The sequence below is a fragment of the Cavia porcellus genome, unplaced genomic scaffold (genome assembly GCF_034190915.1).
Source record: "Cavia porcellus strain 051 isolate PalLab524CR breed Dunkin Hartley unplaced genomic scaffold, mCavPor4.1 scaffold_2, whole genome shotgun sequence".
NCBI classification, from domain to species: domain Eukaryota; kingdom Metazoa; phylum Chordata; class Mammalia; order Rodentia; family Caviidae; genus Cavia; species Cavia porcellus.
Genome location: NW_026947485.1, coordinates 44,224,623 through 44,250,151, shown reverse-complemented (window position 1 = coordinate 44,250,151; position 25,529 = coordinate 44,224,623). Strand labels below are relative to the sequence as shown.

Below are 25,529 nucleotides of genomic sequence, written 5' to 3'. Positions count from 1 at the left end.
TTGCACAAAATGAATTTATATTACTTTAATAGTGAAAAGAAATGCTCTTTTATTCTCTTTTAGATGGAATAAGTTATAATTGAGAATTTTGTACAAGCTGCTCAAAAATGTCTATTTTAAAACGTGGTAACACCGATTCTGTTCTGTTATGTCACATTTGGTTTTACTCTCTTCCAAAAAAGCAATAAGAACCGTGGGAGCAATGAAACCCAAAATGTGTAATAGTCATTGTACAAAAGAGAGGAAAAGAAAGTGCTCTAAACTATATAACTGCATGTATATTTAAATGTATAAGATAGAAAATGATATCACAGAGTTTTATTGGATCATTGAACAGAACTGTTTGCAGTATCATTGTTGGAATGTCCACTCTACAAGCTTTAATTTTGTGACTTGAACAATTATTTCTAAGATGGCAATATGTAATCCATTAACTAGTGATTGCCTACTGCGCATTTTTTTCTCCTGTAAATCTGTATAACTTGTACCCCTTCACTGTTTTTTTTTCTTTCTTTTCTTTTCTCCTTAAATAAAATTAAAAAAAAGAAAAGAAAAAAAAAAAAAAAAAAAACGTGGTAACAGAAGGCTACAGAGTTTTTAAAAATTTGCCCTTGACAAAGATTAAAATGTGTAACAACATCCTAAGTTATTCTAACTATTTCCTAGAATTTTCAGAATATTATAGTATGAGGTAAATTTACTCTTGAATAGAAAATTTCACTATAAATTTAGATTTCTTTATTCCCATACAACTATTTAATGCATTTTAAAATCATGTGTTATCAATACACCAGTCACTATATTAAATACCATAAGAAGTGGTTTTATGCAATTAAACATATTTCATAACCTCAAAAACTTTCAAGTAGTTATGTTTTATCATTTTCAGTGGTCACACTGGCTGTGTTAAGGAGCTAATGACGCCTAATTGATGCTAAGTGACATGTTGTTAAAGTTTACCTGGATTTCCTCCCAGTGTTCATAAATTCACACATGGTAGCCCTGAATTAGGCACAAGAGATCAAGTTGTCTTTGCTTGTGGCTCTTATGCATGTCTAACTGGTTAGTCAAGTGTGAAATTCACAAGTAAATATCACATGTACTTAGAAACATAAGCTGTAGTCAGTTACTTGATTGGACTCATTTAAGTCTGAAGAAATAATAAAGACATTTTGACTAAAAATTCAATTACAAGTTATATGGAAAGAGACAGATTATAATTAAATAATTGAATGCTTATGAGGCAGTTAACAAGGAATAATTAATATGAATCTTAAGGTCAAAGTCTAATTTCTACATGTAACTGTGTGATCTTAGCCAAATCATTTCACCCTAGAGATTTTATTCTTCTGTTAAAAAACAGGTTTTATTTCAAATGATATCCAAGTTTGATTCCATCTCACACTTCCTATGACAGTATAGTTCTAATTGGCAAGATCATGACGATGTCTTGAATGCCATCAGAAGAGCTTTTCAAAATATTTTTGTCAAATACCATCAGCTAATAAAAATTATATCATTTAGAGAAGAATTGGAAGGTGGAGAGGAGTCCTGAGGAGTCGCATCTAAAGCCAAACATGTAAGATCCAGCATGTTCCCCAGGAGTATTTGAACAAGGAGGATAATCAAAACTGAACTAAATCATATCACACTAAATAGTAGGACTTCTATGGACAAAGGTTAAGTATTTCAGTACAAAAATAAGAGAAACTAAACAAATCACATTCATTTTCTAGCAAGGAAAACAGTTTATTTAGCTTCTTAATTCTCTTTATGTCATATGGATGTTTGAGAGCTGTTTATTTGTTTGTTTGTTTTAGTGCATTGAAATATCTTATCCCAGTAACATCCAAAAATGCAATTCGGAAAAGTGGGCTAACTCCAGTTCATTCAGCTGCAGATGGACAGAATTCACAGTGCCTAGAACTGCTCATTGAAAGTGGTTTTGATGTCAACATCCTACTTGCTGATCATATTTCCAAGAGCTATGATGACGAGAGGAAGACTGCATTATACTTTGCCGTTTCTAATAATGACATCCATTGCACAGAAGTCCTTTTGGCTGCAGGTGCAGACCCAAACCTGGATCCCCTCAACTGTCTCCTTGTGGCAGTGAGGGCCAATAATCATGAAATTGTCCGGCTGCTTCTCTCACACGGAGCTAATGTCAATTGCTATTTTATGCATGTGAATGACACTCGTTTCCCCAGTGCCATTCAGTATGCCCTAAATGATGAAGTTATGCTGAGGCTGTTGTTGAATAATGGCTATCAGGTGGAGATGTGCTTTGACTGCATGCATGGGGACATCTTTGGAAATTCATTTGTGTGGTCTGAGATGGAGCGAGAGGTACTGCCAGGATGGACATCTTGTGTAATAAAAGACAACCCGGTGAGTTACATCCTTTTCTTCTGTGTATTAGGTCATTATCCTAACTCTTATATTTGCCTTAGGAAATTGTTTAATTTTGGTTTTCCCCCTTTGATTTCTTTATTTATGCATTGTTTGCTAAGGAGCATGTTATTTAATGCTCAGGTACTTGTAAAATTCTCAAAATTCTTCCTATTGTTGATCTCTAGCTTTATATCACTGTGCTCAAAAGGATACTGACATAGTTTTGACCTTCTTAAATTTGTTAAGGTTTGTTTTGTGGCCTAAAATACGCTTTTCCTGAAGATGTTTTATGGACTAAAAAGCATTTGTAGTCTGCAGCCTAATGCATAAACTTTCACTCAGACATGTTTTAAGAAAAAAAATTAACTAATTTTTATGCATTTCTTAATTTTCTTTTGTTTGCAATACAAGGACATAAATATAAAGTTATCCACAAAAATGTTCTTTTTCCTTGACTTGGAAACAAAATATAGAATCTAAAATGTGTGCAATTAATCACTTAATGCTTATTCAGTGGACTGTTGGGGTCAGATGGGTAAAAACATGATTATTCCAAATGATGTTAAGTATGGTCACAAACCATGCCAGTCTCCAAGGCTAATGGTTCACAGGAACAAGCAAATCAATTATTTTTCATTTTTGTTCATTAATAGTAGGGATCTTTTATTTCCTATAAAAAGACAGAGTATGTTTTTTCCTAACAAAATTGGGTGTGACAAATTTGTGGTCTATTAAGAACACTACTAAACTGAATTTATCAATTATCTCAGTTTTGTGAGTTTATTACAGTTCCTTGGATGAAACACCTGGTAGGCAGCATTGTTCGTGTATTAATTGATTACATGGATTATGTCCCTCTGTGTGCCAAATTGAAGTCTGCACTGGAAGTACAGAGAGAATGGCCAGAAATACGCAAAATACTGGGTAAAAACAAATATTTTACCTACAATTTTAAAAATAAAAATGTACATAAAAACTTTCTTAATGTCTTTGATATTTTTAGTGCTTCTCCTCTCTATTTAGAATTATCTAGAGAATTTGTAAAAATTATGTTTAACATTTCTTTGATGTAAAAAACAAATTTTGAAGTTTTTTTGATATTTTCCAATTCTTGAATTGTGTAATAATACATGGCTTTATTAACATTCTGACTGGGATTCATATTTTAACATTTAATTTCCATAATACTATATAATATCTAGACTGAAATCTCCATGGGGGCATAGACAGGTAACATTTTTGTATTCTCAAGGTTTAGTATAATGCCCTGTAAGTAGTCAATACTCAGTAATACTTAAAAAATAAATGAATGAAAGAAAAAGATTGGAATTGTTCTTGATAACAAGCTTTCTCTCAGGTTTTTACTGACAAATTTGGACTAATAAAGGCTTTGTATAACAGGTAATGAATTTTGTATGCTCTAGGTGAAAGTTTAACTATAATCATGCAAATGAGTCATAAAAATTTCAAGAGAATTTGGTGGTGTAGCTCAGTAGTAAAGTGCTTGTCTAGCAAGTGTGAGACCGTGTGTTTGATCCCCGGAACTACAAAAAATTAAACATTAGAAGTTTTTTTTAAAAGTAAATTTCAGTTACTCTAAATACAAGTAGAACCTAGAAAAATGTCATAGATTAGAGGTGTTTTCTATGCAGATTACAAGTTTAAGAAAGATTCCAAAACCTATTTGGACACCAATTTCATAGAGTTTAAAAGTTACTGTAGAGGGGCTGGGGGTTTAACTCAGCGGCATAAGCGCCTGCCTTGAAAGCAGTCATGACTTCGATCCCCGGTACCGATAAAAAGGAAAAAAAAAAAAAAGTTACTGTATACCATTACATGACATTTAAGTAATCTAACACTTATACCTAAAACAGTCATTCCCATGGAATGAGTTCTGTGATGAATGAGATTTACAGCAACTGAAACAGAAATCCTAGGTGATGATATAAGCTCTAGAATCAGATAGATCTAGGATGAGAAGGAATTTTGGCCTTGCCTAGTAGAATTTATAATTTATTTTGTCCACACTGTGATTGAAGGAACTGATATGTTCAATTTATTTATCATTTTTGTTTCTCCAAGTGGAGAAGTTTTTATTTTCTGTACCAAAACCCAAGACAATCATACTTGTGTAACTAAGAAAATTAGTCATTCTTTTTAATGCCTTGATTTTCCCACTGCACAGTAGAGCTAGCTTAGCATTTACCTCATACTGCTTTTGTGAGGATTTAGGGAGATAATGCATGGTGTTAAGACTGTATCTCACTGGTAGAACACTTGCTGATCATACCTTTTGGGTTTTGTTTTATCACCAGAAAAGGGTGGGGGTGGGGCAGAGAGAAAGAGAGAATATGTGTAATATACATAGCACAGGGTCAACAGTATTAAAAATACTTAATAAATTTAGAAATTTTTGGAACTAAATTATTATTAATAATAAAAGACTATAGAGAATTACAAAACAGTCTAGACCCTATGGATTCTTGAAGCAAAGTTTAGAGCTCCTTTTGTGGAAAGAAGCTATCCTGGCTCGAGAAATCAAAATCAAGCAGGACAGGAACAAAAGAGAGTCTATATAAAGATGAGGTGGTAAATGAAAGCAGGGTGTTTCAGAGAACAAGTCACCCATTTGTGTGTGTGTGTGTGTGTGTGTGTGTGTGTGTGTGTGTGTGTGTTTCTTTTTAATCGGTACTGGGGATCGAACTCAGGACTGCCTGCTTACAAGGCAGGTGCTTATGCCGCTGAGCTAAATCCCCAGCCCCAAGTCACCCAATTTTGAATTGCTGGAGGAAAAAAAAAAACAGAGTAGGATGCTCTGTTAATTTAGAAGAGCTATCTTGACCATTTTTCTAAAAATTTAATAAAACTGAATTCACATAAAAATGATCAAGTAACACCATCAAATGTCATCTAGTTATAAGAAAAAGTAGAGAAATATAATAGTATCCTCACACACAAAAATACACCAGAAAAATAAAATCAAAATTAAAGATCAAAATTAAAACTTTCTATTTCAATATGAGCTAAAAGGCATAGGAAAATGATTCGTGAAAAAAAAAAACAGAACAAGTCAAAATTAGGAAAATTCAGGAATGAGTTAATAGCACTAGGAAGAAATTAAAAATAAAAGATGGTAATATTTTCAAGTATGAAGACTGAACTAGAAGAAAACCAAGAACTAATAATACACAATAGCTTAAGAGACAGAAGATGAAATGAAAGAAAAATTTAAAAATCAAATAGAAGTGAAGAAATAGATAAAAGGATTTGAAAGACTAATAAATATTGAAGAGAAATAATAGTCAACATATGAATTATATATAGAATTCTTTTTTAAAAAATACAGAAAACCAAACAAATGCAATTTTTAAAATTTCAAGAAAAAGACTTCCCAAAATAAAAAAGAAAGATTTGAAATTCCAACTACAGTATCCTTTAAACAGATAGGTAAAAAGAACAACTGACTTATGAGGAAAAACACTTAGATTAACATATATTTGTGTTAAACTTTTCAATAACAGCACTTTAGCCTTTAAAAAATGAAATAATACACTTAAAACTACCCAGAGAAGATGTGAGCTGAGAATGTGTAACAGCGTATAGGGAAAAGATTTTCAGCATGCAAGGACTCATGAAATATTTGTTCCTCTGATTGCCAACTGAAGAATCCACTAAGAGACAGTCTTTAGGGCCAGGGACACAGCTCAGCAACACAGCGCCTGCCTGGAAAGTGCAAGGTCCTGAATTCAATTCTAAGTAAAAAAAGAAAGAAAGAAAGAATCTTTAGCAACCTCAAAAGACTAGAAAGATATCAACATAATGACCAGTATTAAATAGTACTAACACTGAACACAATGCCAGTACTAAGAGTTAAAAGGGAAAAGATACAAAAAATATGCACTGGTTATACTCTGGTAACACAGACATGGCACAAATGTTTATTTTTAAATATTGATATATGAGCAAATAATTTTACCAATAAATATATATTCATTTAAAATATTCTAAAATACTGCTAGTCACACAATTTTGATTTTGTTATGCTGAGAATGAGGGTTATTCTAATTTTATTATGCTTCATATCCTTGAGGTTCAGGGTCATCCATGTAGAAGAAAGGAAATATAGGTCCAATATAGTAGATATTTTTTTTTAAAAAACTCTTTTTAAAAGTCCTCATTTAATTTGGAAGTATCCATATGAATTTGTAACCTATTTTGCCTATATGTTTAAATGTACCTTGTGTGTGTAACTGTATGTGTGTAGGTCTACAGAAAGGTTTATAAATAGTGATGAAACCAGTAGCAATGAACCCACAAGCACACAAATTTTGACTTGGAAATGCCAACTTCTACAAAGGAAGCAAGAGTTTCTTAGAGAAATAATGATTCCAGATCTGAAGAATAAAATGGGCAAGCAGAATATGGAACAACTTTTATATCAGATAGTAAAAATACTCTCAAAGGTTATCAGAATCATGTTTTAAAAAATTCAGGAGTCAATTTCAAGAGACTCCCACTGGCCAAAATTTAAGTTACAAATGGATAATTACTTCAGTTACTTGAAACATACTCAACATATCTTAAAATATGAATTTTTAAAAACTAGTCACCTCAAAGGATGATAGAAAATAAATTTATCTAAGAAGCTAATAAAAGAAAATATTTAAGTTGCATATTCTTTGTGCTACTAGTCACCAAAGAGTAGATGAGATAAAACATCCTTCTGTAAAAGTATTTCATATAAAAATTTTAAAAAACTAAAAATTAAAAAGACCATTTTGTTTCCCTCATAAACTAATGGTTATAGGCATTAAAAATTAGCAGCTGTTAAATGTCATACTATGTGGTCCCTGAAGAAAGAACAGTTTTGCTGAAGAAATCAAACCTAAATCTGATCAAACCTTTAGTTTAGTGCATAGTGATAGACGTGGGTCTAGTTTTAGTTTCTGGCATATGGAGAACCAATTTTTCCAGTACCACTTATTAAAGAGCCCATCTTTTGTCTAGTAAACATGTTTGGCCCCTTTACTAAAGAAAAGGTGGCTGAGTGTATTTGTAGTTGTAGCTATATCTTCTAATCTATTCCATTGATCTTCACGTCTGCTTTATTCCAATACCATGCTGATTTTATCACAGTATCTTTGTAATGTAATTTCAAGTTAGAGAATGTGATATGTCCTGCCTTGACTTTGTTGCCCAGAATTGCCTTTGCTTTTCTAGATCTCTTCTGGCTCCAAATGAATTTTAGGAATGATTTCTCTAGATCTGTGAGATATGCAAATGGTATTTTTATTGGAATTGCATTAAATCTGTATAACAATTTTGGGAGAAGGAGCCATTTTCACAATGTTTGTTCTTCCTATCCATGAACTGGAAATATCTTTCCATTTTCTGAAATTCCCTTTGATTTCCTTTTTCAGATTAATGTAATTTTCAATATCTAGATCTTTTACTTCATTACATTGATTCCTAAGTATTTCATCTTTTTGGATGCTATAGTGCTTACTCTCTCAATGAGTTTGTTGTTTGTGTAAAGGAATGTTATTGATTTTTGAGTGTTGCCTTTGTGTCCAGTAACCTTACTCAGTTTGCTTATTACATCTAGATGTCTTTCGGTGGAGGTTTTGCAGTGTTCTATAGAGTATCATCTGCAAATAATGATAATTTAACATTTCACTTTCCTATCCTTATTCCTTTCTCTCTCTCTCTCTCTCTCTCTCTCTCTCTCTCTCTCTCTCTCTCTCTCTCTCTTCTCTCTTGTTTAATTGTTCTAGAAAAAGTTTCCGGGACTATGTTGAATAAGAGTGGAGACAATGGACATCCTTTTCTTGTTCCTGATTTTAGAGTAAAAGATTTCAGTTTTTGTCCATTTAGTATGATATTGGCTCTTGGTTTGTTGTAGATGGCTTTTATTAGATTGAGAAAAAAGCCTGTCTTTTCTGATTTTCCATAGAGTTTCTATCATGAATCAGTGCTGGATTTTATTGAAAGCTGTTTCTGCATCTATTGAGATGGTCATATGATTCTTGTCTTTCACTTTGTTGATATGGTGTATTATGTTTATTGATTTGCATATGTTGGACCACCCCTGCATTCCTGAGATTAAATCCTACTTGATTGTGGTATATAATCTTCTTGATAACTTGTTGCATTGTATTTGCCAATATTTTATTGAGAATTTTCACATCTCTATTCACTAGGGAGATTGGCCCATTGTTCTCTTTTTTGGTTAGGTCTTTCTCTGGTTTTGGCATTAAGGTAATACTTGCCACAAGGAATGAGTTAGGGAGACTTGCATCCCTTTCAAATTCACTAAAGAGCCTGAGGAGTGTGGGCATTAAGTCTTCCCTAAATTTCTTATAGAATTCAGCCATAAATCCATCAGGACGTGGGCTTTTCTTTGTTGGTAAGATATTAATTACACTTTCAGTTTCATTAACTAAAATTGGGTTATTCATCAGTTTTACATCTTCTTAATCCAGCTTTGATAATTCATGTTTCTAAGAATCTGTCCATTTCTTTTGTGTTACTGAACCTATGAGAATAAAGGTTTTCAAAGTATGTATTGATGATCTTCTGTATTTCCACAGGTCTGTAGTGATTTCATCTTTTTCATTCCTTATTACATGAGTTTGAGATTTTTCTTTCCTCTTTTTGATAAGGTTGGCTAGGGGTTTATCAATTTTATTTATTCTTTCAAAGAACCAACATTGTGATTCATTAATTCTTTACTTTGTTTTCTTAGTTTCCATTGCATTAATTTCTTTTCTGATTTTTCTTCCTTTTTTTGTGCTTGAGTTTTTCTTCTTTTTCTAGAAGTTTGAGGTGTAGCATTAGGTTATTTATTTGTGTTCTTTCCATTTTCCTGGTGTGGGAATTTACCACTACAAATTTCCCTTTGAGGACTGCTTTCATTCACAGGTTCTGATAAGTTGTATTTGCATTTTCATTCAATTGTAAATATTGTTTCACTTCTTCTTTAATTTCTTCTGTGACTCATTCTGTTGTTTAGGAGGGTATCATTTACTTCCATGTCTTTATGTGGTTTTTGTGGAGTATTTTGTCATTAATTTCCAATTTTATTGCAGAATGGATAATATGCATGGGATTATTTCAATTCCTTTGCATTTACTTAAGCATGGTTTTGTTTTGTTTTGTATGGTTTTGTTTTGTACCAGGGATCAAACTCATGACCCCGTGCTTGCCAGGCAGGCGCTTACACCATTGAGCTAAATCTCTGGCCCTTACTTAAGCATATTTTGTGGGCTATCATGTGGTCTGCTTTAGAAAATGACCCATGTGCAGCTGAGAAGAATGTGTATTCTGATGTTGGGTGGAACACACTCAGTACACATCTACTAGATCCATTTGTTCACAATACAGTTCTGTTATTTCTTTGATGATTTTTTATTTGGTTGATCTGTCTATTTGTGATAATGGGGTGTTAAGTTCCCCCATTATAACTGTATTATTTTTTATTTTATTTTTCTTGTCTATTAAGATTTATCTTACGTAGCTGTGTGCTCCTATATTTGGTGCATATATATTTACTATTGTAATCACTTCCTCTTCAGATTTTCCCCGAAGAACTTTGTAGTGATCTCCTTTATCTCTTTTGATCATTCTTTAATTTCATATTGTCTGAAAAACAGAATAGCTACTCCTGCTTTTTTCTGGTTTCATATCACATGGAGTATTGTTTCCTATTCTTTGCATTTTGTTTGTTTGGTACCAGGGATTGAACTCATGACCACGCACTTGCCAGACATTTACTTAGGCCATTGAGTTATATCCCTGGCCTTGTTTCCCATTGTAGTCATCTTTATCTCTTTCTAGAGTATCTTTTGGTACTCTTTGTAATGTTATTTTAGTGATCCTAAATTTCTTCAGTTGTTCTTTGTCATGGAAATATCTTATTTCTCCATCAATTTTCAAAGATAGTTTTTCAGAGTACATTAATCTAGGTTGGAAGTTGTTTTCTTTCAGGACCTGAAATACTTTACTCCAAGCTCTTCTTAGCTTGAATATTTGTGTTAGTAAATATATTGTGATTCTGGTAGGCTTTCCTTCATAGGTGATGTTTCTTTTGTCTGACAGATTTTAGTATTCTATTCTTGTGCTGAATTTTGAGATCCTAATTATTATGTTTGGGTAAAGATTTATTTTGTTTATGGATAATTTGGGTTCTATATGCCTCACTTAACTGAATATTAGGTTCTTTTTCCATGTTTGGAAAATTTTCTGCTATTATTTTTATAAATAGTCTTCTTAGGTCGTTTTGTGTTGACTCTGCATTTTTCTTGACACCTATAAATCTTACATTGTTTCTCTTTGCATCATCTTGTAGCTGTTGAATTGTTGTTTCCTGGTCCCTTGTTATTTTTAAGAGATCTTTTCTTTCTTGTTCAAAAGCTTCCATCCTGTCTTTAAGGTCTTGAGAATATCTTCAAATTCATGCAAGCAGTTTTTCCTGCTTATTAAATTATTAAAAATTCAATGGAATTTTAAATTTCCTGAATATCCCCTTGAATCTGTTTCATGCATTCTAATTCTGTCTTATATTGGTCTTTACAGCTTTCCATCATTTTCTTATGTTCCTCTATTTTTTTTATCTAGATCTTCTTTAGATACACTCAATATTTCTTTCAGAATGCTTGTCATTTCTTTTTTTTTTTTTTTTTGCCTGGGAAATTATTTCTGTTCTGATTTCCCCTATAGCTTCATGGAGTTGTTTCTTTACCTCAGTTACTATCATTTCAGAAAGTTCAATGGTGTAGTTTCCAATGTCTTCCAATTCAGTGTCTCTTGGGTTTGTTCTCAGTGGGCTGGAGGACTGAGACTGCATCTTGCTCTTTTGTTGTTGTTGTTGCTGTTGTTATTTTCCTCTGGGACTTGTGTGGCTGGCCAGTCACCCTCCCAATGGATTGCACTGGAACACTGCACTGGACAGAGCTTCAATCCTCTGATATCCACGAGGTTAGCCAGGCACACCACTGAATTATGGTGCTGATGCCCTGCATTGTGATGGGCAGAGCTCAAAATCTTTAGGACCAATCAGCTGGGCTGATCACTCTCTGATGGATGGCTGTAGTTCTCTGGGCTGGACAGGATTAGGTACCTCTGTGACCTGTGAGATTGACTGAGCATTCCTCTGGTCGACTGCACTGGGATGCTGGACCAGGCAGAGCTTGGATCTTCCATGTATCTAACAGGATGCACTCCCAGAGTGTGACACTGTGGCCTTGTGCTTGGCTGGATGGAGTTGAGACTCTCCAGGACCCATGAGGCTAGCTAGGAAATACCTCCAGAGTAGGGTGTCAGGGTCTTGCTCCTGGCTGTGTGGAGTTCAGAGCCTCTGGACCAGGTGACTACCCAGGACACACCTCAAGATGTGGTATTTTTATACAATAAGGCACAATTACTCAGCTATAAAGAAGGATAAACTTGAGTCTTTTATAGGTAAATGGATGCACCTTCAGACCATACTCATAAATGAAATAAATCAGACTCTCGTGTGTAAATATTGTATTGTCTCCCTAGTGTTAAAAAAAACTGAGACAGTAAATAAGATTCAAAATGTACAATAAATATTGTGAAAATGAAAGGGAAGGAAAGTTCTCAAAAGGAAAGAACAGTTGGGATAAGGGAAAGGAGAAAAGAAAGAAAGGAAAAGATTATATATGTATGTACATATACATATATGTGGACTACTAATGTCTTTCAGTTCATCACAAAGAACAGTTTTTGTTTTCACTGATTAATCAGTTTTTCATTCCTAAATCTTGTAATTTGAACAACTATGAAGACAACAATATGCAATATATTAACGAGTGTTAATTTCATATTATTGTTTTGAAATACTGTATCTTTTTATCCTTTTTTGTTTTTGAAATTAAAAAAATTAGAAGAATGAGAATGGAAAGGAGAACATGCAGTTTAAAACAGCCTTAAAAGTCATATCAAAAAATTTTTAAAGATGTCCATATTCTGCTATAGAGATATTACCACTAGGAGGAGAAACTCTAAAGGAAATGATTGCTGTACAAGTCAGGATAGTAGCTACTTATGCAGGAAAGAAGAGAAGCATTGGAAGGATTGTAGGGGAAATTCTGGAGTTTCCAGCAAACTTCTATTTCAGACCTGTGGGGCAAGTTTTTGAAAAATTAACTTACAATAACTTATGGAACTAAGCATGCGAATTGTTTCTCTATATTTATTTTTGAGTGGAAAATTGAAGCAGTTTGGATATCACAAAGAGAAAAAGGCTGCTGAATCTTAGACAAACTAATTTCCCAAAGTTATAGCCATAGACAAATAACAAAGATTTGAAACCTTTCCTATCCTATTTCAAAACACAGGCTCTTTCTACAATGTTATTGTCCAGTCTAGGTGGAAAATATTTTGCTTCTGAATGAAAATTAATTATACTTACGTTTTTATTGCACAACTCCCAATTCCAGTGACTTGAAAGAGGCATTCTAATTAATAATACCTCCAGGAAGGTGTTGCTGGAATCTTGCGTTACTGGTTGTAATGATCCTGATCCACCACAGGATGTCAGGATGCCTCCAGATATAGGAAAGGCAGTGTGATTGTTGGGGAAAATATAGGGGTCATTTTTATAAGGATGACTTTCTTCCTCTTTGTTTTGGTATCAATCATCTTGCCTCGATAATTTTTGAAAACTGTTCTAAATTTTAAAAAAATACTTGAGTGATTGTTTAAATTCTCAGATGTATCAGAAATGTGATCAGTTTTACTACTGAACTGAGTAAGAGTTAACATTTATTTAATGTTACAATGTACCCAAGTGCTTTTCTTTTAGTTTAAATAAATTAATTTGTTTAATAGTCAAATGACCCTGTGAGGAGGGTCTCATTGTTATCCACAATTCATAGATGGAAGTATTAAAATCACAGAGATTAAGGAACTTGTCCAAAGTCAAATGAATGCTAAATGACAAAGCCAAGACTGAGTCTAGAGCCTATGTCTAAACTTGTGTTCTGTGCTGCCCTTTCATGAGTTCTTTGCTGGTATCTTATACCACTATTGTAATTATAATACACACTAATAATTGAAAATAATGACTAACATCATTTATTTTAATAATCAGTATTTTTTAACTATAAAAAATTGAGGTGTAAGACCCTGGGGAAAAAAGCCCTCAGGCTGAACATGAATGATTTATAGAATCATTTGTATTGATGGTTCATGGATTGGTAGGAAAATAAAGAAATGTACCTGTGTATCATTCAGTTCTAAATTTTAAAATGTAATTAAACAGGAGGAAATGTGAGCTTTCACTTTCTTAAATCAAGTTCATTTATTCACTTAATGGATTTTAGTTAAATATTCAAGAGGAGCAAGACTGTTCCTGGCGTAGAGACAGACTAAGTCTCCGGCCTTGTGGAGTTTACATTCTCAGAGAGTATTCTAGAATATGAATGTTAACTCACACAAATTTCTTTTGTTAAAGTATGAACACATGCTTTTCAGAATGGCATTATTCATGGTATTCTAAAACAATCTTTAGCTTTCAAGTCAATCCACTAATAATGTTCATAATTTTTGCTTGTTCTCTCCCCCGTCCTCTCATTCCTTTCAGAGAATCCTTGTTCACTGAAGCATTTATGTCGGTTAAAAATTCGAAGATTTATGGGACTCCAGCGACTCTGTCAACCAGCCTCTGTGGAGAAGCTTCCTCTACCACCAGCTATTCAAAGATATATATTGTTTAAAGAGTATGATCTCTATGGACAAGAGCTAAAATTACCATAATTTTAAAATAATATTTTAAAATGTGACTCCTAAAATATTTTAAAATGTGAGAGTTTATTGGAACCACTTTACATCCTTATGTGTATTTAAATCCATTGACAATCTTACAGGTATATTTTGTCCTTATGGGAATGTTAAAGACATTGACTTTTAAAAGATGTTAATATCTTGTATTGTATTTGAATTTCTATTGATTATTGTCCCCTGCTACAAACCTCCAAATTCTCCTTATAACCATAACCTCCTTATAACCTTATAACCAGAGATGACTTTTTATGTTTAAGGAAGCAATTAACCACTTCGTTAAACCCACATCTCCTGCCAGTTGTGGGATCCATTTGTCTTTGAAAGGTCCATGTGTGAAGGAGCTCCTTCCTGCCTGCAGTTTCCCACTCTGTGGCTTCACATCTGCTGCCTCCACAGCTCTTTGCAAGGCTCCAGACAGCCTTGTTGCTAAATCAAATGAGCACCTCTCATTATCTCTTCCCATCCTTACCTACAGCGCCTGACACTGTCGGCTGCTGCTTTGTTGAAGCGGTACCTCCTTCCCTGGTTTTCATTATACAGACACCTTGTTTCCTTGGCTGTGCTCCTACCTGCTTGGCCGCTCTGTCTTCTTTCCCATTGCTCATATCCTGTCAGTCCTTTAGGAATATGTTTTCTCTGGGGTATGTATAATTGCATTTATTTTAATGGTGACTCCAAGACATATATCCTCAGCTCTTGCTCTATCTCATGTACTTAAGAACTATATAGACAAATGGCACAATTGACATTTGCACACAAAAAACATCTCAAACTCAACGTGCTCCCAAGTAAACTCACCGTGTTCCTCCAGAAAAAGGTTCTTTCTCTTGTATTCCCTACTTCAATAGTTAGAACAATGAGTGATTCCTTTTGCAAAAGAAAACAACTGGACATCAGCAATGGCCACCCCATTTTCTCACCCATTGTAACAAATCACCCATCCCATTAAGTTTATCTCTTGAAATCATCTTTCTCTTCTCAGTCTCATCAATTTGTTTCTAAACCAAACTATGATCTCCTCTTTCCTAGGGCGTACAGTGATGTTTATCTGCTTGCTTGCCTACTGTCTTACGCATTCCCACACATACAATATACATAGAATACCAGAATTGCCTTTTATAATTGTAACTAGAGTTTGACATCATTAAAATCATTCCCGTTTCTTGTAGGATAAAGTCCAGAGTTCTCAGGTGGCCCTTCATAATCTAATTCCTGCTTTTCTCCCTAGCCTTATCTCTTGATGTCTTTCTTTCTTCCCTCCCTTTAATTATATGCTCGCCAGGGGTTTGTTCTTTTAATAGTGATTCCCAGATTTTAAAGTTTTAGACATGATTAGTTTTTGCTTTCTTAATTCTAAAATTGGATCATCTAGTTTTTAAAAATGCTATCTACTATCACCATCACTTCATAAAAGAGTGATCATTTCTTAGAATGCTAAAAAGTAAGATGTTGTAAACTGAGACATGAAAACTGAAAGGCTTTAGTACTGGAAACACTTACCACACTGCTGAATTTCCCCGTAGACAAGTGAAAATTTTACTGTGATCCAGTGAGTTATATGAGAACCTTTGCATGCGAACCACTACTGTAGAAGAAATCAGTCTTTTGCACCTCAAGCCTGTGCATTTCTTCTCCCTTTGCAAGGAAACTTCCTTTCTGCCCCGCTTTCCCTGATAAACTCACCCTTACCCTGAGATCTCCATGGAGATGTTGCTTCCTGTAGGACAGGAGGCTCCTCCCCCAATGCTCCTCATCTTGAATGGCAGGACACTCTGCATCCCTCTGTCTTCCCCCTAGACTGCAAGCTCTGTAAAGGCAGGCTCTGTGTCTGTCTGTTTCCCAGTCTGTCCTCAGGGCCAAACACATTCCCTAGAGCACGAATGTTATTTAAGACCCAGACAAAAATAATCAGTGAAGTAATGATGAAATGATACTTTTGAATTTCTGAATTGGTTGGATAATATTAGTAATATGTTTATCTAAATTTATTATTTTTAGATTTTAATAGTTTTTTTATATTTTCATTTTTATCTTGCCTAACTGTATTCTTTTACTAGTAACACCTCACTGGTTTATACATTTTTTTCAGTTGCAGCTAGTGTCAGTTATCTTTAGAACATAAGTATTAAAAACTTTAACTAGGGCTATAGTTTAAACCTCACGTATTTCCTAGAGGATATATTCTTACATAAATTAAACTTTAATGTATTTCATTTGAGCTGTATAATGTTTTGTGTACATGACTTCTTGATTCTTATGTGGCTTTCTTAGTCATGTTTAAAAGGTATTGTTACCTGCAAACGTTGCTGTGAATAAATAAAAATTAATAGTAACTGTAGGTCCGTTATATGATACTTCAGATGTTAAACTTAGTACATTAAAACTCTGACATTTTCTAAGAGTACTTGGGTTTAAAGATATAAACTGCACATGCTGTTTTGAAATTGGTTCTTTTAGCACTCATGGCAGAGTAAAAACACCTACCTTAAGAACTGCAGCAATTGGTGTATCCCAAACAAAGGGACTTTGTGCTCCCCACATTTCGAATTTTTTTCAGTGTTTTTGTTTTGAAGAAGGCTGATGGAAAGAGGAATTAATTCGTATCTAATGAAGAGTCTATTTCTCATAAAGAGTGTCATTTTATCTGGGAGAAGGCAACAGCTGTTCCACCCAATCAGCCCCAGACGAAGCCAAACATTCTACAGTGATGCCAATGTAACCACCACAGGCTGACATGCTGGAGTCTGGATGCCATTTTCCCCTGCTGCCAAGCTGTCTGTGGCTCTGATAGTCTCTGTGGATCTTGTTTTAAATCATACAGAGAGCCCAGTGGAAAAGAGCAGATCTAAGCCATCATTCCAGTGTCCTTTTTTTATCTTTTCTGTTGGTCATCATCAAAGAGTACCAGTGTTTCCGGCCAAAACAATTTCAAGCATACCTTAAACAAATGTTTCGTAAAGAACATGGTTTAATCATTTTAATCGGCCAGAGGACACATTTCCAAGCCATAAAATGACAGTTCAATAATGTGAAAAATGTAGACTGTGTAGCAGGTATTCATAGGTAATGCCCCACTTGTTTCAGGGTTTTGAAAAATCAGTACAGATGACACAGAAGGCATGGAAAGTACAAGATTGAGTCTTTCATGACAGACATTTTTATTATCACTGATGTTTCACCAGAAATCCCTACGCAATATTTGCTTGAAATCATACTAGTCTTGTGTATATAACAAATCAGAAAATCATTAAACAAAAATTCAGAGCTATTTAAAATTATGCATTAAATAAAATAGACTATGTACATATATGTACATGTCATGCATACACAGAAGTAGGTATTCATGACATACTAATGCATTGTACTGTCATGCTATTGAAGTGTCATATGTACTGTAGGAGGCAAGGACATATATTTTGTATTCAAACAGACATTGTATTAAGTGAAATAATCCAAACACAGAAGGATAACTACGATACAATCTCACATGTGGAATGTAAAACACACAAACTCAGAAGCAGGAAGTAGACTGGTGTTTATGAGGGAATTGGAGGTGGGAGGTGGAACTAGGGAAATGCTGGCCAAAGGAAACAAAGTGTCAGTTAGACGGGAAGAATGAGTTACAGACTTGGTACATACACCGGGATTACAGCTAATAACAAGGCACTGTACAGTTGAAAATTGTTAAGAGAACAGATTTTAAGTTTTCTCACCTTAAATGATTAATTATGTGAGATTACCTGAGCATATGTTAAATAGCTCAGTTTAACCATTTCACCATATGTACATATTTCAAAACATTTTATGCCATAAATACATACAATTCCATTTGTCAATTTTAAAACATAAGAATTTACAATAAATACTTATTACCTTTATATTGCCTTAGAAGAAATATGCAAATAAATCTCTTTAAAATACAGACTTTGAACTGCTTTGAACCAAAATTTTAAATCATTAGTTTCTTGATTTTGAACAAGATACAAATGCACTATATTTAACACAGAGCAAGTACATGTGAAATTCAGACTCTCACTGTTATTAACACAGAGTGGTGTTACTAGTACCAGAACTACAAGTCAAGAACCTTGGACTTACAGTACAGTGCTTCACATAGTCAAGATCTTAGGATCTAGAAAATAATGTTAGGAATACATGTGGCATCTACCAGCGTTACTAAATTCTTTGACAGCATTCACAGGAGAGAAACAGCAAACTATTGCCCATGCCACATAAAACCTCACTTTCTGTCTGTCTGCCTGTCTTCCCTTCTTTCTTTCCTTAATTTTTATGGCTCTGGGGAACTCAGGACCTTCACGATGAACTACCATCAGCATGAGCACTCCCCTTTTGTTTCTGAGACAGTCTCAAACTCACTAAGGTGCCTACGTCAGCCTCAAACTTGTGGTCCTTCTGCTTCAGATTCCCAGCTTCTTTTGCTTTGCAAAGTTCTAATCTTTCAATTATTGACAGAGGGAGAAAGAGGGAAAGATGTGTAGACTCATTTGACCTCAGTGGCCTGTATCATATAACATCAAGGAGTGTTGGAGATGTCTGGGGATTTGCTGTTTTCAGGAGAGAGTCTAGTAATTTGAATCTATGCATTGGGAGCTCCTGAATTCTAACACCAGACAGGCCAGTGATTCTTCCAAAGACACTGGATAGGAACTCACATTCTGTGCTTCAGACTCCAGTAAATGAAACAGTCATTGCTCTTACCTTCTAAACTTCCATGCAGGGATCTGCAAAGAGACTTAAGGTAAAACTTCATGGAAGCAGCCCATAATGTTGGATATTACCTTTCCTTTGGATTCAGTGAGTATAAGACACTGGTATTTGGTTATTTCTGTTTGATGCAAAGTCCATTTCATCTTTGAGGGAAGCTATTTTCATGTTTTGTGGAAATTAAATACATCCATGACACAGGGGTCAATTATCTATGTTCTGGTATGTTTGAAATACCCCTAAAGCTGTCGATTCCCAGTTAGTTTAACACTGTTTTAATGAAGCAATAAATTTTAGTCACCTGTGACTGAAGGATGCTAACATTTAGTTAGGCTTGGTTTTGATTGATTAGAATCCCTCAACCTCTATCTGTTTCTTTCCTTTAAAGCCACCCAAGAGGCTAACTTGTGGGGTGGAGGCTACACTAATTGAGTCTCAATCATCAGTTGATCACTGATCAACTATATGGAATTATATACGTCTGACAATATTCTCTAGTCTCTGAAAACCCCATGTTCAATAGGAACCAATCTTTTTATGTGATAATCAACAACAAATTTTTTTAAAAACAAATGAATTTAAGAGAGAATGGTATTAACATCTTTCTAAACAACAGGTTTTGATAAAGGAAATATAGTGAGAACTACAAGCCCATAGAAAACAATGTGTAGATATTTCCTACAGCCCAAAGGCTTCATCATTATTCCAAGAATATGGAAAGAATCTTGAGGAACGTCTAGTCCATTTTAATACAACTGGAAAGCTTCTTCAGTAGCAAGGCCTTTATTTCTCCTGTGTTTGATAGTTCACAAAACAATTTACGTATCATTTTACTTGATTTTTATAACTATTCTAAGAACAGAAAAGAGAAGGGGAAAAGTGACTCTTACTCTCTATATGAGGAAATAAGACTTATAGTTATTAAGATAGCAAATACTTAAACTAGGATTCCTGACTGCAACTTCGAAGTTTTCTGTCATTTATAATTCCCTAGAAATCCAGAAGCATCTTTCATAGTAGCCAAAAATGGAAATTATTAAAATGTCAAAAATGTGATAAACAGTGTAGCATGCCCTAAGATGGGATATAATATAATCAGTGAACATGCTATAAATTGGATGAACTTTAGAAACATTAGATTAAGTGAAAAAACCCAGACATGAAGACCACAAGCTGTATGGTTATAGTTATTTAAAATAGCTAAATAAGACTAATAGAGACTTGACACTGATTAGTGGTTGTGTGGCGCTGGGGCTTGGGAACAAGGGTCTACTGCAAGTGGGCACAAGGGATCTTTTGGAGCAAGAGAAATATTTTAAAATTGTTTTTTGGTAAGTTTCCTAGAAAAATCATTGACTTGTACCCTCATGGTAAGTTAATTTGATAGTTTATAAATCATACCTATAAAAATCACTTTAAAACACAATAGGAAGAATGTTCTCTGTCAAGCAATACTGTTTATAGCTTGGTTGAGGGAATTCAGCTTGGATTCATTTGGCTCAGAGGAGAGTACTTGGTTCTCGTGCTAGCAGTGTGAGACTCTAAGAGCTTAAAAGGCAGAAGATGGCGGCTTTCAAGGACGGGCCCTCATCCAGACTAATGCAGCCATGTTCATGGTGCTTGGAGTAGGAATTTTCCACCACTTTTAAATTTATAAAACAGAGTCACAAAAACATATACATTGAAGAATTAAAGGTTTCCTGTTCTTAAAGGGCATGAATTGGCAAGGATTATGTTACTAGCAGGCTAATCTTTTTGTAAGTCTTTGAGAGCCAGCTCCAGACAGGAGAACAAGCAGAAAGCTGGGCTGCAGAGGTGAGTGCCAGGAGAAAGTGACAGAAGGTAAGCATGCAAAAGGCCACAGAGCTCAGGATCACAAGAGAACTGTGCAAGTGAAGGTCAGCTAGGAGCTGTGTGTCTGTACGGAAAAAAAGGGCATATTTATTTTCATGATAAAGGAAATGAAAATGATTTTCAATGAAAGCTCAAGAGATAACAGCTTTTGAGCACCTATTGCCTCATTACAGACATAATGAGCCCCTGCATTCCTGGACTTTGGCACTGACTTTATCTTTCTACTCTTCCCAGTAGAGTCTCAGCCTTCTCTTTAAGGAATCATTGCCTTCAGGATTTGCGGTTTTCTAAAGGAGCACGAAGACCATTTATCCTCAGGAAAATTTCCATGCCCACACTCCAAATCATTCTTTCCAATGCACTGTGAGTGTGTCGATCCAAAATGGTGATGCCAACATTGAGAACTGCAACTGAAGTCATTGCTAAAATGATTGTAAGATCTAAGTAAAATGGCCCTTATTAGAAATTCACGTGATGTCTATCAAATCTGTTTCCAATCTCACATGTGAAATTCCATACTCATGGTCTGTTGCATATAATAAAGGACTTGACTGATAAAAGATGGGTTTTTTTTCTCACTTTGGAATTTTTTCTGGGGTGGGTTATAAAACTCCTTTACTGTTTCAATATTGTGAGTTTATACTTCCATTTGTTAGAATACAGCCATACACTGATTCTGTATAAATCAGATCATTGGACCTCCTGTACCTCTGCCAAGTATTAGATGTTTATTACCCATCTGTCTTATCTACAGTCATAGGATCCTGAACACACCTGACCTCTGATTAGCAAGCTAACTAGGGTTGGTCTTTGTTAGTACTAGATGATATGGTACATCTGTCTCACCCCATCTGTGCTTCCTTTGGATATATTTTGAAATGACACACTAGCAAATCTCAAGTGTGAGAAGCAGCTTAGAGTTATGGGCATATTCAAAGAGTCTCATCCTTGGTAAAATGGAGTATCTCATTGTGTGTCTCACACAGTAAGAATTAATATGCACAGTTATTAAATAGAGACCCTATTATCTTGTTATATTGACTGACACACTAATTTTTATAAACTATGAGTATTATACAATTGTGAGCTGTTGTTGTAAATAGCCCTAATTTTAAATTTGACTCACGCTCTCTACAAGTTAGAATAGCTGGAAGATTTGCTTGGCTGCCAAGCCCAAGAGTGAGGACTTGATAAGGGGATTGCCAGTCCCATCTGCTCCCTGTGGCCCTGTGGTTGTTGTCTGTCCAGAGCCTGACCTTTCCCTGACATTCTCCCGGGGAGCCTCTCTCCAGTTATCTGAGAAGCTCCCAGCAAACAGCCTGAGTGAAGTCGGAAGCTTAACTTCCTTAGACGCCGCTGCACACATGTCACAGCTTTGTTACTATAAGAAATGTGGAAAATCCAAACTCTTCTCCATGAGGGGAAAAGGTGTTATTTCCATCTCAGGAAGCAAACTTGCATCTGGGCCATGAGAAAGATGAGGTACAACTTGGAGGGGAGGGCAACAGTTTGGAACAGTTTACTAATAACAGAGACATGTGTGAAAATAAATGAATTTCATTGCCCAAATTTGCCAATGACAATGTAGCATGGTGTACATGTTTCCTTATCCACAAACTGAGGGCAATTTAAATAAGCAGGTCATCTCTGAAGTAAACAAAAATGCCATCAGAGGAAAGGAACACTTACTGGTCAAATGTGCTATTTCATTACTCTGCGGACTATGCTTAGATGTAAACTGACTATGAAGCATGTTTCTAGGCCCCTGTAAGTGTCAAGGTTTTCAGGAACAGTAGATATTTGGAGGAAGGGCAAGAAAATCCAGGTTCCAATTAAGTAGGTTTTCTTTGAAAGCATTTCTCGTGAACTTTTTAGGAAGATTTCAGGACTCAGAGTATATAGCTCAATGGTAGAGCATGCTTGAGGCCTTGGAATTAATCACCAGCATTAATGGTTAAAAAAAAAAAATCAAAAGAAGCCATAGTCACCTGAAACCCCGTAGTTTGTCATGATTTCTCTTATTGTTTCAAATATGTTTTTATTTGCTGATTTTGTATTTATGTTTTATTATTTTCTTTAAAGAAGCCCCAACATTATATAATCTTTGGGGCCCATAGGGCTTGAATCTATTTATGTCTACACTCTAACTTTTCTGCTTCATTTTTAAACTGTATCTTGAACACCTAACAGTTATTCTAGTCCTCGAAGATAGTGAATGGAATGACTGGCTCCTTCCACTGGAAAAGCATGCTTCCTACAGAAATGTGTTTGAAACAAGGACTCCCATGTCCTGGAGGACCCAACCCACTGGCCATCCATTGTGTCTGAGGGACAATGGCTATCACACATTCATTTTAAGCAGAGATTGCCCTGATAAGGTCTGTGTTTTTAAAGGTTAATCAAGCTGTACTGTGGAGGAAGGGGAAAATCAAGTAACAAGTAACAAGGCACCTGGGAGACTATCAGTCCATTTCTGAGGACAGCAGAGACAAAGGAGAAAGCCAGAAATGACACAGGAACTCAAAACCTGGTGATGTCTGGGACTCTAGGCTCCATGACAGAACGTGATGGGAGATAAGGAGCCAAAGGAAACACAATCTCCAGCAACTGGTGAATGAAGCTTTCAGAACTGAGGAGGCCTGAGGGTGGGTGAGAAACAGAAAAGGGAACTCAGCACACTGGTTTCAGGCAGGTTGACTTTAGGTACTAGTGAGATACTTTGGAGGTATTCTGAATAGTTTCATGAATCACTCAAGTTGGAAGGTACAAATTTTATCTAAGTAAAATGGCACCTTTAAAATCATTGAAAGTAAATAGAGTGTATTAAATCTGCAAATGATAAGTAACTATTGTAGGGTAAATCAGAGAGCCCATAGAAATGAGTTTTAAATTAAATATTAATATATAATTATAAATCCTAAATTAAATAGGCTCATATAATTCATGCATTTTATTCTCGTTAGCATTATAAATGCCTACACAAGATGCCTACACAAGAATTTCTTTCTGAAATTTGAGGATTATGAAAGTTAGAAAAAACTTCAGAGGGTATATTAACACTACTAAATACAAACTGCCAAAAGTATATAATCCATCGGAAAGTGATTCCTTTTTACAATCCTCTATGAAGGATTGGACTAAAATAACATGATATCCTAGAGTAGTTACCAGTCTCTGATTACTGCTTTTAAATATTACTTATTGTAGTATCTGCCTAATGAAAGTGCTAGTGTTGCCGATGTTTGCAGATACTGATGAGTTCTGTTCCCTCTCTCTCCCTGAGTCTCTGTTAGTACACAATACAGTATTTGCTAGGGGGGAAAGCTCTCAGTTAGGCAATTATTGAAAATTATGGCTACAGATGGTGACCACAGGATTGATGTTAGAGATGATCACTTAATGGCAGATGATAATAAAGTCCAAAACTCTTTGACATGGTTTAGAGAACTTCACATCAAATATTTAACATTTCTGAATTAAGCACTTAACCATGTGCAGGGAATACTGCTTGTGGCTCTTGAAAGACAGAATGGGAGTAAGATACCAAAGCATTAACTTTACAGCAGCACATGAGTATGGATTCTACCTTCTCCCCCACTCCTATGCCAAAATCCAGTTTTTGTTTTTGTCTTCACACACCTGTGAGTTTGTTCAGAAATCTTCAGTGTCTGAGGCTTCTCTAATTCCGCCCATGTCTTCGTCTGCAATTCCTCTGCTCTCCTCTCCCTGGCATCTGGCGATGGGCTGGAGGTGGCTCTGCACTGCGTTACTGTCAGCTGTCAGCTGTTTGCTGTCTTCCATGATGATGAACCACTTGAGAGGAGAGACTGGAATGATTTCTATTTTGCTGTGTGTAATCCTAGCTCCCAACACAGATCTATGGCATAGCGAGTAGTTGGTAAATGGGTACTGAACAAACAAATAACAGTTTGTAGAGGAAACTAAAAGGAAAATACAAAGAAAAAGACAACTCAGTTTTCATAAAAAAGAGAATTTTCAGTATTCGAAGATCGGGTATCTAATTGAGAATCAAGAAGTAGAGCAGAAATGGGACAATCTCTTCCCAAAGTGATGTTGGGAAAACTGGATTCTATATAAAAAAAAAAGGTGCCCAAAATACTAGTATTCAAAAGGCTTGTAATATTGTCAACTCTAAAAATAGTTCTATACAAAACACAAAGTGACAAAGTAAAAATTCCCAAATGTAAATATATATACGGAAAATATATATATTTGGACTTTTCCCCTTGATATAGAGAAGTTTCTAAGGAAATTTAAATTACTCAATATCTAAGGTTAGCCACTGTCAAACGGCAGTTTGTTTACTCAATAGATTTTTATCCAATAGATTTGGTTTGCGAAGAATACTTACAGAAAGATTCCATGCACTAAGGTCATGCCTAAGTTTTGATTGTAATTATAAGCAGAATGATTTGTAAGAAATATACCATACCCAGATATTTGAAAGGCCATTCTTAATAGTGTCCTTGAGAGGCATTATGTTCTACAAAACAAAACATGTTACTACTTCCTCTTTTGTTGTGCTTGTCAGAGTCATTCATGGGACATCTGAGATTTAGCAGAAGAAACTCAAATGAGACTTGATGGATTCTGAGTCATTCCAGTGAGGAAACTGAAAATACACAGGCTGATTTTTCAACCAGTTTCAACTTAATTGAAAAGAAGATTTTCTTTAGATCTAGCTCATCCAAAACAGAATGAATTTTTGGAATCTACTTTTTTTCACTGAT

The 25,529-nt window shown here is 35.0% G+C and overlaps 1 protein-coding gene and 1 long non-coding RNA gene across 5 annotated transcripts in view; one reads left to right on the top strand and one right to left on the bottom strand.

The window, feature by feature from the left end:
• Positions 1 to 16,537, top strand: part of Asb15 (ankyrin repeat and SOCS box containing 15) — a 40,735-nt gene extending 24,198 nt beyond the window's left edge. For all 4 annotated transcript variants that reach the window (XM_063241342.1, XM_063241331.1, XM_063241337.1 and 1 more), the window contains 3 exons: positions 1,821 to 2,391; positions 3,165 to 3,318; positions 14,000 to 16,537. In XM_063241342.1, coding sequence (XP_063097412.1) covers positions 1,821 to 2,391; positions 3,165 to 3,318; positions 14,000 to 14,172 — 898 coding nt within the window. In that variant the 3' untranslated portion in view covers positions 14,173 to 16,537. The remainder of the gene's footprint in view (positions 1 to 1,820; positions 2,392 to 3,164; positions 3,319 to 13,999) is intronic.
• On the bottom strand, positions 5,872 to 24,516 carry LOC134474235 (uncharacterized). The gene is made up of 3 exons (XR_010044958.1): positions 24,418 to 24,516; positions 16,684 to 16,776; positions 5,872 to 6,146 (listed from the first exon to the last, which is right to left on the bottom strand). It is a non-coding gene; the product is annotated as an uncharacterized LOC134474235 (long non-coding RNA).
• Between the last annotated feature and the right edge of the window lie 1,013 nt (positions 24,517 to 25,529).